The following is a 12,844-nucleotide window of genomic DNA, read 5'->3' as shown; positions in this document are numbered from 1 at the left end:
CCTTGGTTGCCATCAATAGTTAGGTCTCTGGGGATAGATCTGCAAGCCTTCAAGTGCCCTGGGCAGTTTCTCCCCTGATGTAGTGTTTGAGGTGTAAAATCTCTTCCTTGGAGGGAGGAAAGGTAGGGCAGGTCATAAGTTCCACAGTCAAAATTTCTCCAAATTCTGGTCTACTCCACACATTCCATCCTGCAGCTAAGGAAATAGTTGAGGCAAGAAACATGACGAGGCCGGCAGGGTGTGGCTCAGTGGTTGAGCATCCACCTAGGACCCTGGAGATAGCGGTTGGATTCCCGGTCAGGGCACGTGCCCGGGTTGCGGGCTCGATGATCCCCAGTTGGGGGCTTGCAGGAGGCAGCCAGTCAGTGATGACTCTCATCATTTGATGTTTCTGTCTCTCTCCCTCTCCCTTCCTCTCTCTGAAGTCAATAAAGATACATTTAAAAAAAGAAAAAAGAAACATGATGATACTCAGCCGTAGGTTACTAGGCTGGTTAATGGCAGGTTCAACTAGAACCAAGATTTTCTCCGTGTACGTGGCGTTTTTCACTTTATTGGGCACTTAACCACTTTGCTAAAAGGAATTTCATGAACTAATCTTTTTCCTTTACAGCAGCCTTCTCACTGCCATGCTTCGCATTCTTCTGAGAAGGCCTCCCCTAGCCTTTGTGTACTTTTACTATTCTCTCTTTATACTTTCCTGGTAGCTAAGACTAGACAAAGTTCATCATTCCAGACTCCTTCCCTGCCTGCTCTACCCTGTGGGAAATCTGCGTCTTGTCAAATCATCTCCCTTTGAGAGGAAAACCCCCCTTTCTCTCTTAAGGGGAGTTCCAGGGTTACAGCCTGAATCTGATAATTGGAGGAGACAAGTGTGTGTCTCTAGTGGCATTTTGAGGTGGAAGCCGGGGATGCTGCTGAGCATCCTGCAGTGCACAGGACACCCCCTCAACAAAGAATTGTCTGTCCCAAATGTCAGTAGTGCTGAGTCTGACAAACCCTGATCTAGAGACTTAAAATAAGCAGTTATTGTATCATTATGTGTAAGGATTAATGATGACCTTTATACTCACTGCAAATTAGAGGGTTTATTAGAATTTTTTTTTACACAGTTTATCTATTTTCATATCATAAATATCAGGCAACATATCTTTCCCTTCTTAGGTCTTTGAGAGCTTGAGAATTGGATGGAAGAATTTTGCATTATAAATTTTCACTGGGCCATAAAATAAGTTTACATTAAACTTTCAGATATTTGAGGTACTTATGCATGGTGGAGCAATAGTAGGCTTATAGTTGTGAGCACATGGAGCACAGTTTATTCTTGTATTATTATTTATTAATTATTGTATTATCTTCCATATGGACAACTGTAGACCTACTTTTGCCCCACCCTATATTTGCATTAAATTATTTTATAGATTTTATTCTTAAACTTAATAAAGGAAAGTACTGATATTAGTTGATTATTCTGTATACTGATACAGTGTAGCTCTTGCTATTACCTATCAGTGAAAACAATTAGTTTCAACGGAAAGGTGATATAGTCTTTTAATATGACTTTACTAAGTAGGAATTTGAAGTACAGGTATTTCTTGGAATACCAGGTTTTACAACTGTGTTTGGGAAACATTAACTTGGAGAAAACTGATGGTAATGGACTCTTGTCCAGACAGACTCAAACACGTATTGACAGGTGGAGATAAATTATTCCCACTTTGATTTTTGCCCCTTAGAAAGAAAAGAGAACAACCCCCCCACACACACACGCACACACAAATTGCATTTTATTGGCCGATAGCAGGGTTTCTCAAACTTGGGCATATATATTTTTTTTTAAACATATCTTTATTGACTTCAGAGAAAGGAAAGGAGTGGGGGGGGGAGAGAGATAGAAACATCAATGATGAGAGAGTCATTGATTGGCTGCCTTGCCCGCAACCCGGGCATGTGCCCTGACCAGGAATCGAACCCCAATCGCCTGGATCCTAGGTCGATGCTCAACCGCTGAGCCATGCCCCGCCGGGCAAACTTGGGCATATTAACATTTGGGCTGGATAATTCTTTGTTGCGGAGGGCAGGGGTCCTGTGCATGGTAGGATATCTAGTTGCATCCCTGGCATCTACCCACTAGATGCCAGTAGCAACTTTATTAAAACTGCATCAGTATCTGTTCATACCTAATTGGCTGTGGCTATTTTACTAGTATCTATTCGTCATAACCAGAGAAATGTTAATGGTTTACTGCTACTTTGTCTTACTGCATTCGTTGACACTCTGGTATTGATTTCTCCTACATCAAGACTGAGGTATGTTGTCCTCTCTTAGATTTTAGAGAATGTTGATGGAAGGTGGTGTGTAGTTCTATTGGCATGTGTAGTTCTATTCAGGGATCAGGGATGTTTCTCCAGGTGCCTATTTCTGCCTCACTTTGCCCCCAGAACCTTTACCAAGATGGTGTAGCTCATGGGCCTTGGATAGAAATAGGAGGCATCTGCAACTCAAGGAAGTTTCTGTTAATTTAGGTTTCAATGGTTAGGAAGTTCTTCCATGATAGCATTTAAACTTTCTGGAAGTAACAAGCTAAAAAAATTAAGGCACTTTCACCTGGCTGGCATGGCTCAGTAGTTGAGCATCTACCTATGAACCAGGAAGTCACAGTTCGATTGCCAGTCAGGGCACATGCCCAGGTTTTGGGCTCGATCCTCAGTAGGGGGTGTGCAGGAGGCAACCGATTGATGTTTCTATCTCTATCCCTCTCCTTTCCTCTCTCTGAAATCAATAAAAACATATATTTTTTAAAAAGAAGTATTTTTAAAAATTTAAATCACTTTCCACCATTTAATTCATCACAGCTCTGGGACCCTACATAAAGACAGATGAGGGAGTGTTAACTTTTCTCTCCACAGTCCTCTTTTATAGTTTATTAACTTCAGCCATACCTTACACTTGGCTTTCTTTATTCCACTTTTCATTTCAGGGTTCTTCAGGTAGTGGCCTACCCAGAAAATTAAGGCAGGGAAGATTGTTTAAGGGACTTATGGAGACCCAGTCCACAACTTTTTTTTCTTTTCGCACCGGAGCTGAAAACTTCCCACTTGTTGTTTTTGTGGTTTGGGCTGTCCAGTTAGTTCTTGCTGATTGTGCATTTTTATGGGCATTTTAAAATTCCTCTTATTGCTCTTCCGGTCATGTCTCATAACAAGGCCTAAATGTTAACTTTTAAATAAATCTTTCTAGTTGGAAGGATATCCCTACTAATACAACTTCAAAAACAATCCTGCTTAGGAAAAGTTTAAGGAAGTCAGTATAACTGATCTGAAGCTATAATCTTCTTTTAGAAAAAAAATTGCAAACTGAGATCTATTTAAATTATAGCATAGAAAATACAGAACATTTTGTTCTTTGCTCTTAACCTATGGCACTGATACATTTTCCGCCTATACCACCTTGTAGGACTGGGTTCCCATAGCTTGCTACCTGCTGGGTATAAGTATTGTTAATATTTTTAAATATATCTTTATTGATTTCAGAGAGAGGAAGGGAGAGGGAGAGAGAGTTGAAACATCAACAATGAGAGAGTCATAGGTCGGCTGCCTCCTGCACGACCCCGGCTGGGGATCGAGCCCGCAACGCAGGCGGGTGCACTGACCGGGAATCTCCTGGATCCTGGGTCGATGCTCAACTGCTGAGCCACGCCCTGCCGGGCAGTATTATTTTTAATTTTCCCTTCTTCAGGTCTCAAATGCTCACTTGTTCTAGAATCCTGATTTGATAAATAAACGCACTGTATCAGTATGAAATCTGCTCCATGCCTTAAAATATTTGTAGTTGTCAGTCTCTCCAGCTCCATTTCACAACCCCCAAACCTCAGAGTCATCTGTAGCTCTGGCATTGTCTCTGTGCTTCATGTGAATATGTGTAGAATCCGACCACTTCTTGCCAGCCTACCATTTATACCATGATCCAAGCCACTACCATCCCAGGCCTGGATTTTTGTAATTGCAATAACTTCTTGCTGGTGTCCCTGATTCTCATCTTTTCCCCTACAGTCTGCAGAATAATTTTTCAGCAGCCAGAACAATCCTTTAAAAATGTAAGTCTGATCATGTCAGCCCTGTTCAAAACCTTCTAATGGCTTCTCATCACATTCTGAATAGAAGACAGTCTCCCTGATCTGGTTACTGCCTCTTCCCCTTCGACCTCATTTTCCCACCCAGGACCTTTCCACGTGCTATTGTTTCTGCTAATTGGCCCTAGAAAAGCCGCATAACTTCTTAGAGCCTCTGTCTACATCTGCAAAGAGAATAAGAAAGTTTCTCTTCCCTTGCCCACCTCACAAGGTTATTGAGAGCCTCAGATGTATTCATGTTTTCACTGTTACTTCTTGTCATTGTCTTATATGGTGCTAGGAATGATTGGGGTTTGTTTTGTTCCCCCCTACCCCTTGGGGTTTGTTTGGGTCAGGGGAGGTTTAAGGAGAACCAGTAGAAATCTTTGCCCAGTGCTTTGCGTTAATATAATGGTCGGAGGGAAAAGAGAATGGAGCCTGGAAACTTGGCGCCTGGGAGGGACCTTCTGCAGCTGCCCTGGTCCCACATCTGATTGTCATGCCCGGGAAGCAGCTACGGCTGGACTTGCTGGGGAGTTTCAGTGGCAGCCTGGGGAAAGCCTGGCAGCTCCACTGTTTCCTGTTCTTTTGTGTAAAAGCAGAATTTTGTGGCCTCTGTTCGGGTCAAGTCCCAGTCAAAGAAAAATCGATGGCCAAGTTTTCATTTGTTCACTGTATGATTTTGAATGCCATCAACAGATATATTTTAAACTGACTGTCCCCATGCTGCATGGCCCAGTCAGAGCCAGTAGGAGTTAGAAAAGATCCATGTCTACTTGAAGCCTGGAAAATTGAAGGGCAGTACATAGTACATATTATACCATATAGTGACCATTCAGTGAAGGTGTTTTTAATTTAAAAGAGAATACATCTGATAATCCGCATCATTTTTTTGTGCTAGAAACACTGTGTCAACTCCAACCTTTCCTTTTTCTCTAGGCAAATAAGGGAGCAACTGAAGAACCAGGTCACTCAGATGAAGGAGCAAGTACCTGGTTTCACACCAGGCCTGGCAATATTACAGGTATTATGATAGTTCATTTCCACTAATATCTTCCTTACTCAGTCTTTCAATAGCACGTAAGACAACCAGAACTTCAGTCTCTACCCATTTTTTATTTATTTTCTTGGGCTTGTGGGACACCTGAGACCTTTGCAGTTTCTCCCTGCAGGTTTCTCTGCAGCTCAACTTCTAAAATGTTGGCGTATCCTGGCCCTCTGCTATTCTCTGTGGGTACTCTTCCCCTAGTCCAGTGTCTCTTGAAACTTGGTCTTAGGATCCCTTTATGCTTTTAAAAATTTAAGACCTTAATGAGCTTTTGTTTATATGGATTTATCTATCAATATTTACTACATTAGAAATTAGAACTAAGAAGCTTAAAAATTTTTATACATGTAAAAATGCCAATAGTAAGATCATTATATGTTAGCATAAGTAACATTTTAATGAGAAAATAACTTTTAGAAAACAAAATTTTGTAAGAAGCGAAGCATTATTTTACATTTTTGCAAAGCCCTTTACTACCTGGCCTAATGGAAGACAGCTGGGTTCCCATCTGCATCTGTGTGAATCTCTTGCTATATGTTAGTGTGATTGAAATGTATGAAGAAAACCTGGCCTTATAAAGACATATAATTGTCAAAGGGAAGGCTTTTTAAAATAATCTTTCTAGATAATTGTGAATATTTTTCTTTAATACTACGCCACGACTCCATAAGTAAAGTTTTTAAAGGTTAGTTGCAATGTGGAATCTGAAACTATATCTTTGAACTTTCATACTTTGTTGCATCAAAATCTATGTTGCAGTTTGAAAGGCTATGTACCCAGGCTTGGTTTTATTATGTCCTTCATTCCTCATTTGGAAAATAATGGCTCACCAAATTTTGCAGATCTTCCAAATGTTAACACATTTCATTACGTGGTATAAAAAATCATAATCATTAATATAACCAACGAGCTCATCAGAAAAGACTGTAAGTATTGAAAAGTTATCAGGCTTACAGGAGTGGATAAAAAATTCTGATTTTTGCTTGAAAACTCAAATTTTATCATTGGCAACAAATACAGTTAGTTATTTTCCTTGAAGGAGCAGGCTAACTTTGTCCACTGTTGAGAAAATATTGCCAAATATTCAAAGCTGAATACTATTGTTTGTCAGTTGTTCTGTCAAGTAAAGATGGTGTTCCATTTAAAAGCGCAGCTAGCGCAGCTTGCAGAGCAAAAAGCGCAAGTGCTTTTCCTGGTGACAACCAGTGGACTTTTGTAAGCAACAGAAGTGCTTTATGAGTGCTTCCCAATTCCTTACACAGAGTGTTAAAAAGATGTGTACTGAAGGGTTGAGGTTTACCAACATGAATGGCTTTCACTGCTGCACCCGGGCACTTCCAAGTGAAACTGGCATCTGTTTTTATTGAGCGTGTATGGCAATCTGACCAAAAAAAAAAAAAAGGTATAATTTTGATTCATTCAACCAGGTGGCTATTGTTCCGTTGGCTGTTGTCATTTTTGTATTTGACAGTCTAAGGGAAAAGAGGTCAGTGCCCCTGACCAAATAGTCAGGTAGTGCATGTTTTTAAATTCTTGCGGCACGCTGGTGGAAAATCTCCGCCCAAGGCAATTTCATCTGGCCCCGAATATCAGCTATCGGCCAGGAACTTATACACCCTGACTCTCTTCTTTCTGGACTCTGGGTGTTTGGAATATCACGGATTTCCCTTCCTTCTGCCATCTTTTCTGCTTGTTTCTCGGCTCTCTGAGGAGCAGGGGTCTCCCTGTTTCTCCCTCATCTCCCCTAAAACATTCGAAGGCCTCGGGGTGCAGCCCTCGACAACTTTTTTATGTTACTCTTTCCCTAAGGGAGCTCACTCGGTCTCACAGCTCCGTGGGAGAGTTCCTCCTAACTTGGGCCTCTGTCGCCTTTTCTTCCCTGAGCTCCAGGTTCACCCAGTAGGGGGCCTTCTATAAAGTACAAGGAATTCAAGACACATTTGTTGTGTGGACAGATCGACAAAGAATGTTTTGAAGGGTTGATTTGGATGACAGGAAACTGGTAGCTTTCATTTGAAATTCCCTTCAGAGATACCTGCTCCCTGGCCCTGGCCAGGTCGCTCAGTTGGTTAGAGTGTGGTTCCGATACGCCAAGGTTCTGGGTTCGATCCCCCGTCAAACAAGAATCAACCAATGAATGCATCAATAAGTGGAACAAGAAATTGATCGATATCTCTCGCTCCCCTCCCTCCCGCCCTACTTCTCTCTCTAAAAAATATAAATTAAAAATAAAAAGGAAATACCTGCTTCCTCGCTTCACTTTTCTCTCTTACGGATGTCTCCACATCATTTAATCTCTTGCTAAGTTTCTGTCCTATGTTGATCAAGAATTTCAGAGTGAATAGTACTTAAAGGTGTACCCCCATTTCTGTTAATTGTCTTAAGAGGCCTTAGCTGAGAAAAACACAGAAGGCCTGTCATTCTGCCTAGCGTATTCTCTCCTGTGGTGGGTTTTTCCCTTTTCTTTGCAAATTACTGAGAATTGAAGGTATATGTTGTGGATGTACACTTGGTGCATGTGGGGGACCAGTTGTTTCTTGGCTCATGCTTGTGACTTGTTTGCTGTGGAAAGAGTAAATGTCATAGACAAGAAATCTGTTTCTTTAAACCTTCCCTTAGCAACATTGGGCTTTCCCCCCTGTTTTAAAGATTGATTTCTAAACTCGTATTTTAAACTTATTGATTGCAGGTGTTTTTGTTTATGTAAACAGTTTTCCACAGCTTTGTCTCCTGTGTCCTTGCCAATAAAACAGTGGTAGAATATTTTAATCTTGCCCTTTAGCACCAGAGTCAACATCTTCCCGTGACGCAAGGCTTACACATACTATGTTGTAATTGTTGACCTTAAACAAATAGCCAGATATTTCTACAGCAAAATGGGTTTATTCCGGGACAACAAACAGTTGTAATTCAGGACATGCAGCCTAATAGTGAACCACGTGTAAGTCCAGAGAAACAGAGAGAGGACTTGGGAAGCTCCATTGGAGGAAACTGGGTATCTCGACTTTTCTTTGGCTGAGCTGTTACTGGGCGGGGAGGAACCTTTTTTCCTGCTGAGACAGGATAGTCGTATCCCGTCTGTGAGAGACGCAAGGTCCCTCTCTTCCTGTTGGGGTCAGTAGTGTGCTTTGAGTGACATGCCTGAGAGTTCTGTCTTCCAGCCTCCCAACTCCATTTTCAGTGAGGTTTTTGTTTATTGATTTTCACATAATCACATCTCTGCTGCCTTGGACCTCTCATTTTTTCTGCCCTGGTGACCCGGCACCACCATCTTCCTGCACACTCAACCAGAAACCTGAGATCACCTCTAGGGTCTCGCTCACTCTCCACATTCCTTAGGGACTATGGTGCTATTGAGTCTGCCTCTCCTAAGCTCTTGGAATCTGCTCCCTCCTTTTGATTTGTGCCGTTCCACCCCCTGGGGCCACTTACAGGTTTTTAGGCTTCTGATCTAGAAGTTTCCAGTCAGTCCTTCCCGCCCTTGTCAAAATGCAAATCTGATCACCACCCACCCAACCTCACCCACACCCATCCCTCCGGAAGGAATGACAGTCCTGCTTACATAGAGTGTCTACTATAGTTCAAAGATTTGTATATATGTCTAGTTGTTCTAATTTCTATAGTAGCCCAACAGGTTGGGAACTGCCTCCTCACGGTCACAGTAACTGATGCGCAGAGATCTGGGGTAGCTTATCCAAGGCCAGGGCAGCAAGGGACCGAGTCTGGGATATGAACCCAGGTCTGTCTCCAAAAACCGTTTGCTTTTCCTCTTTGCTTTCCTAATGTCTTAGCATTGTAGTAAAGGTTATTCATGATCTGGATGGTGTATATATACCTAAAAGTTGGAATTTTTAAAAAACACAATGAACTGTTAAGCTTTCCCAATAACTGAATATTTAAGACTTGACTTTTCATTATAAGAAATATAAATGATGCTGTATTTCCATCCCCTTAGCATATAAAATATTTTAATTATTAATCATATAAGAACTAACACTTACTTCCTACCAGGAACTATTCAAAGTGTTTTGCATATGGCAACTCATTCAGTCCTCACAAAAGACACGGACAAAACAATAAAATTAATAAACACAACTGGCCTTTTGTACATACAAAAGGCTCTTGAAGCAGAAAGAAAAATTAATGAATAGACTTATACCCGAGTTATTTCATGCTATAAAACAGGGATCTGTAAACTGTGGCCCATGTCCAAATGCTACCCAAATTGTAAAGGGTTGAAAAAGAAGCAAGATGTGTGAGGCTACGTGGCCTGAAAAGCCTTAAGTGTATACCGTCTGGCTCCTTACAGAAACAGTTTGCAGACTCTTGGTGTTAAAAAATGTTCCTCACTTGTTCTGGGAAAGGACCTTTTTTCAATGACGTAATTCACCTCCTTCTGGAAAGAAATTAGCATTTTGATAAAATGTTTAAGTGATTTTCTTGATAAACTGTAATGGATTTAAGATTTGTTCTGGGAAACCAGTCTTCCACCCACCCCGCCTGACTGTCAGTCACAAATCGACTGTTCTCCATAAACATTCTTTTTGCATGGAGTCTAGCAATGATTGTGTAGCCATTTCCCCTGTAAAATGCATGTCCCGAGAGTGAGTCCTGGAATTGGCTCCTATGAGGTGTGTTCCTTTGTGTTAGGATTACAACGAAACCTTCACATATGCTCACAACTCTGTTAAGCTTTCTTTTTATACTGGCAGCGGCTTTGGAGTTTTAGAAAAATTCTTCCTGAAACATTCAGACAGAAAACAGTATAAAGGAACAATAGCAGCAAAAGACTTCAAGCATCTGTAACACTAGATGCCGATGACTACCTCTCTGAAGGAAAATGTGGCTCTAAATCCAGCCAAGTGGGTCCTTCAGGTGCAAAGATGGCAGAAGAATATTTTCAGATACACAGAGACTCAGAAAAATGCTTACAGACCTTTCTTGGAAAAGTGACGTACAGTTGCATGTCAGCTACCTGAGAGATGAATGAAAACAAAGTGTAGAAGAGAGGAATTGTAATTTTAAAAGGACTGACAGTGAGTGATAAAACCATTTAAACCCAGAGTTAAGTCTAAATAACTAATTGTAGCTATAAATATTAATGAAAATGTAAAAAGCAATACTCTTGTATTAGGACCGTCTTCTTTCCTACTTTGACCTAAAAATCCCAGAGTGCATTAAATCTGGTAACTGAATCAGTGAAGGTTGGATGCTAAGGGCAACGAACATATAGAAAATGGCCAAAGAAAAAACATGAGAGGCACTAAAATTGTAAGGAAGCCCCCACAGGTAGCTACTTAGGTTCAAATAAGCCATTAAAAAAATCAGATTTTCCTCAATGGACATATCTTTCAAGCGATGAAATTCAAATTAGCATTGGCAAAACAGATCTGTATAAAGGACAACTGAAGCTAACAGTAGGACCATGGTCTGTGGGCCTGGCAAGCGCTTCCAGTACCAGCATCAACATGACAGGGACTGGAAATACCCTGTTACCGAGGCAGCTTCTTTGCAGTTGTCCTGTTAAAAGGAGCCAGGTGGCAATATTAACGGACCTACCTGCCACGTTTCCCTCTGCAATTTTGGGAGAAGCCATATTTGTAGCATATCACCCTCAGGGTCTGTTTCAGCCTTGAAAGGGATGAGTGTCAACCACTGGAACCTGGAAAAATATTTGTAAAATAAAATTTTATAGATAAGTGGTTACAGTGGAAACCTACAAATATGTTCATGATTAAATAGGAGGAAAATGATGAAACGTAGCATGGTGGTTCAATGGACTTGGTTTTCTTTTTGTCTTGTGGGCAGTAGACTGGCCTTTCCTCACGTATTTGTCTGCTCTGTGTAAGCTAGGAGCAGGCCCACCCTAGCTGGTTTCTCTTTTCTGTGGGCATGAGAGCTTTCCACTGCTCCTGGGGGTGGGTGAGCAGTAGAACGTGCCCTCTGGGTGTTCCTGTCTCAGCTGTGTTGTTTCTCTTGCCTGAGGGCAGTCCCTCAGCCCTGTTGATCTGCTATGTCCACTCAGTGGTGAGCAGAAATTCCACATGTTTCAGGCAGGCCTGTAGCACCTTTGCCTAATTTCCGAGGCAGATACAGGCGTCTCCTGCTTTATCTATTCTTTTGGCTTTTTCGGTGGAATCAGGTGGGCCTTGTTTGGGGAGGGACCCTTAATCCCACTAGTGTTCGCCTCTTCATCCTGCTCTGACGTTCACCTATACTCCTGTTAAAGTTCTCTGCAGCCCGGCCGGGCGTGGCTCAGCGGTTGGGCATCGACCTAGGATCCAGGCGATCAGGGTTCGTATTCCCGGTCAGGGCAAATGCCCGGGTTGTAGGCTAGCTGATCAATGACTCTCCCATCATTGATGTCTCTACCTCTACCTCTCCTTTCCTCTCTCTGAAATCAATAAAGATATACTTAAAAAATAAATAAAGTTCTCTACAACAAGTCTTGTGATTAAACGTTCCTTTTATCAAAACTAAAATTTTAGAAGCTTTTCTATATACCATGCCTTTCCCTAATCTGATTTGTGTGTATTTATTATTCTAGGTTGGCAACAGAGATGACTCCAATCTTTATATAAATGTGAAGCTGAAGGCTGCAGAAGAGGTAAAGCCTAGAACAGCAGTGTTGTTGCCCCCACGTCACCCCAGGTCCTGCCTGTTAGCCTTGCCCTTTGTGCCCCTCCCCATAAAAACTTTTCTCGCCCACAGCAGACTTTACCTGTTTTACAAGTCAGAAATGGGTGACTTAGAGCTGCAGCCTCTGGTTTGCCCTTGAATGTTTTCTAATCAATGAACTGCCTACTTCCCAAAGAGCAAGAATAGTGGACATGAAATTGCTTAAGTGCAATGATGACAGTTAACAAGTAAACGATAAGTGGTCAAAATGAGAAACTAATTCTTCAGAACATAGGATGACATGATTACTAACACAGTATGGTTTGTTTTAGTCGTATCTGTTTAAATGGGCTCGTCTCCAGTTCTCTTGCCAAACACCTATTTTAAATGTTCATTTTTGCAGATTGGGATCAAAGCCACTCACATTAAGTTACCAAGAACGGCCACAGAATCTGAGGTGAGCTTTTAGGAACTGAGTGTGAAGAGGGAGCTGAAGGCTTTCTTTCCTCTCTGGTTTTGGTTTAATAGAACTTTAGGGATTGATACATTCAGTGTACAGAAGACCTCCAGGTAATTCTTTCTTCAGACTTTGAAAGTTCTATTCTTTCAATCCCTAAAGTTCCCTAAAGTTCTATATATATCAATCCCTATATATATATATAAAATTTTATATATATATATAATATATAATATAATTATAATTATAATATAATATATAATTATATATATATATAATATATAAAATTTTATTGGCTAGAATCTTAAGAAACATCTGGGCTTTAAGACAAAATTTGGTACTATTTGAAAGCTGCTGAAAATTTTAACATTGTATTAGAATGAAACATTCATTATTTTATCTACTAGCATACACACTATTGCTAACTAAATTTAGTTAGCAACCAAAAAAAAAAAATGACTTTACTCTCTCACCTGATTTAAAATTTATATTTATTATAGAAAATTATAGTTAAGTAAATTTTTAATAGAAATATAGTCAGCTTTCTCAATCAAAGTATATGAAAAAGTATTAGTTGAATAATATATTTGCGTTTTGAACAAGAATTGAT

The 12,844-nt window shown here is 40.8% G+C and overlaps 1 protein-coding gene across 1 annotated transcript in view; it reads left to right on the top strand.

Moving 5' to 3' along the window:
- The window catches only part of MTHFD1 (methylenetetrahydrofolate dehydrogenase, cyclohydrolase and formyltetrahydrofolate synthetase 1), a 50,769-nt gene that overhangs the window by 3,560 nt on the left and 34,365 nt on the right, over positions 1–12,844 (top strand). The window contains exons 2-4 of the mRNA XM_087819964.1: positions 5,051–5,135; positions 11,707–11,766; positions 12,181–12,234. Of these exons, the coding sequence (XP_087676090.1) occupies positions 5,051–5,135; positions 11,707–11,766; positions 12,181–12,234 (199 nt within the window). The remainder of the gene's footprint in view (positions 1–5,050; positions 5,136–11,706; positions 11,767–12,180; positions 12,235–12,844) is intronic.

Source organism: Miniopterus natalensis, chromosome 1, assembly GCF_054644295.1.
Source record: "Miniopterus natalensis isolate mMinNat1 chromosome 1, mMinNat1.hap1, whole genome shotgun sequence".
NCBI classification, from domain to species: domain Eukaryota; kingdom Metazoa; phylum Chordata; class Mammalia; order Chiroptera; family Miniopteridae; genus Miniopterus; species Miniopterus natalensis.
The sequence above is the reverse complement of the archived record's forward strand: the minus strand, read 5'-3'. Positions and strand labels throughout refer to the sequence as shown.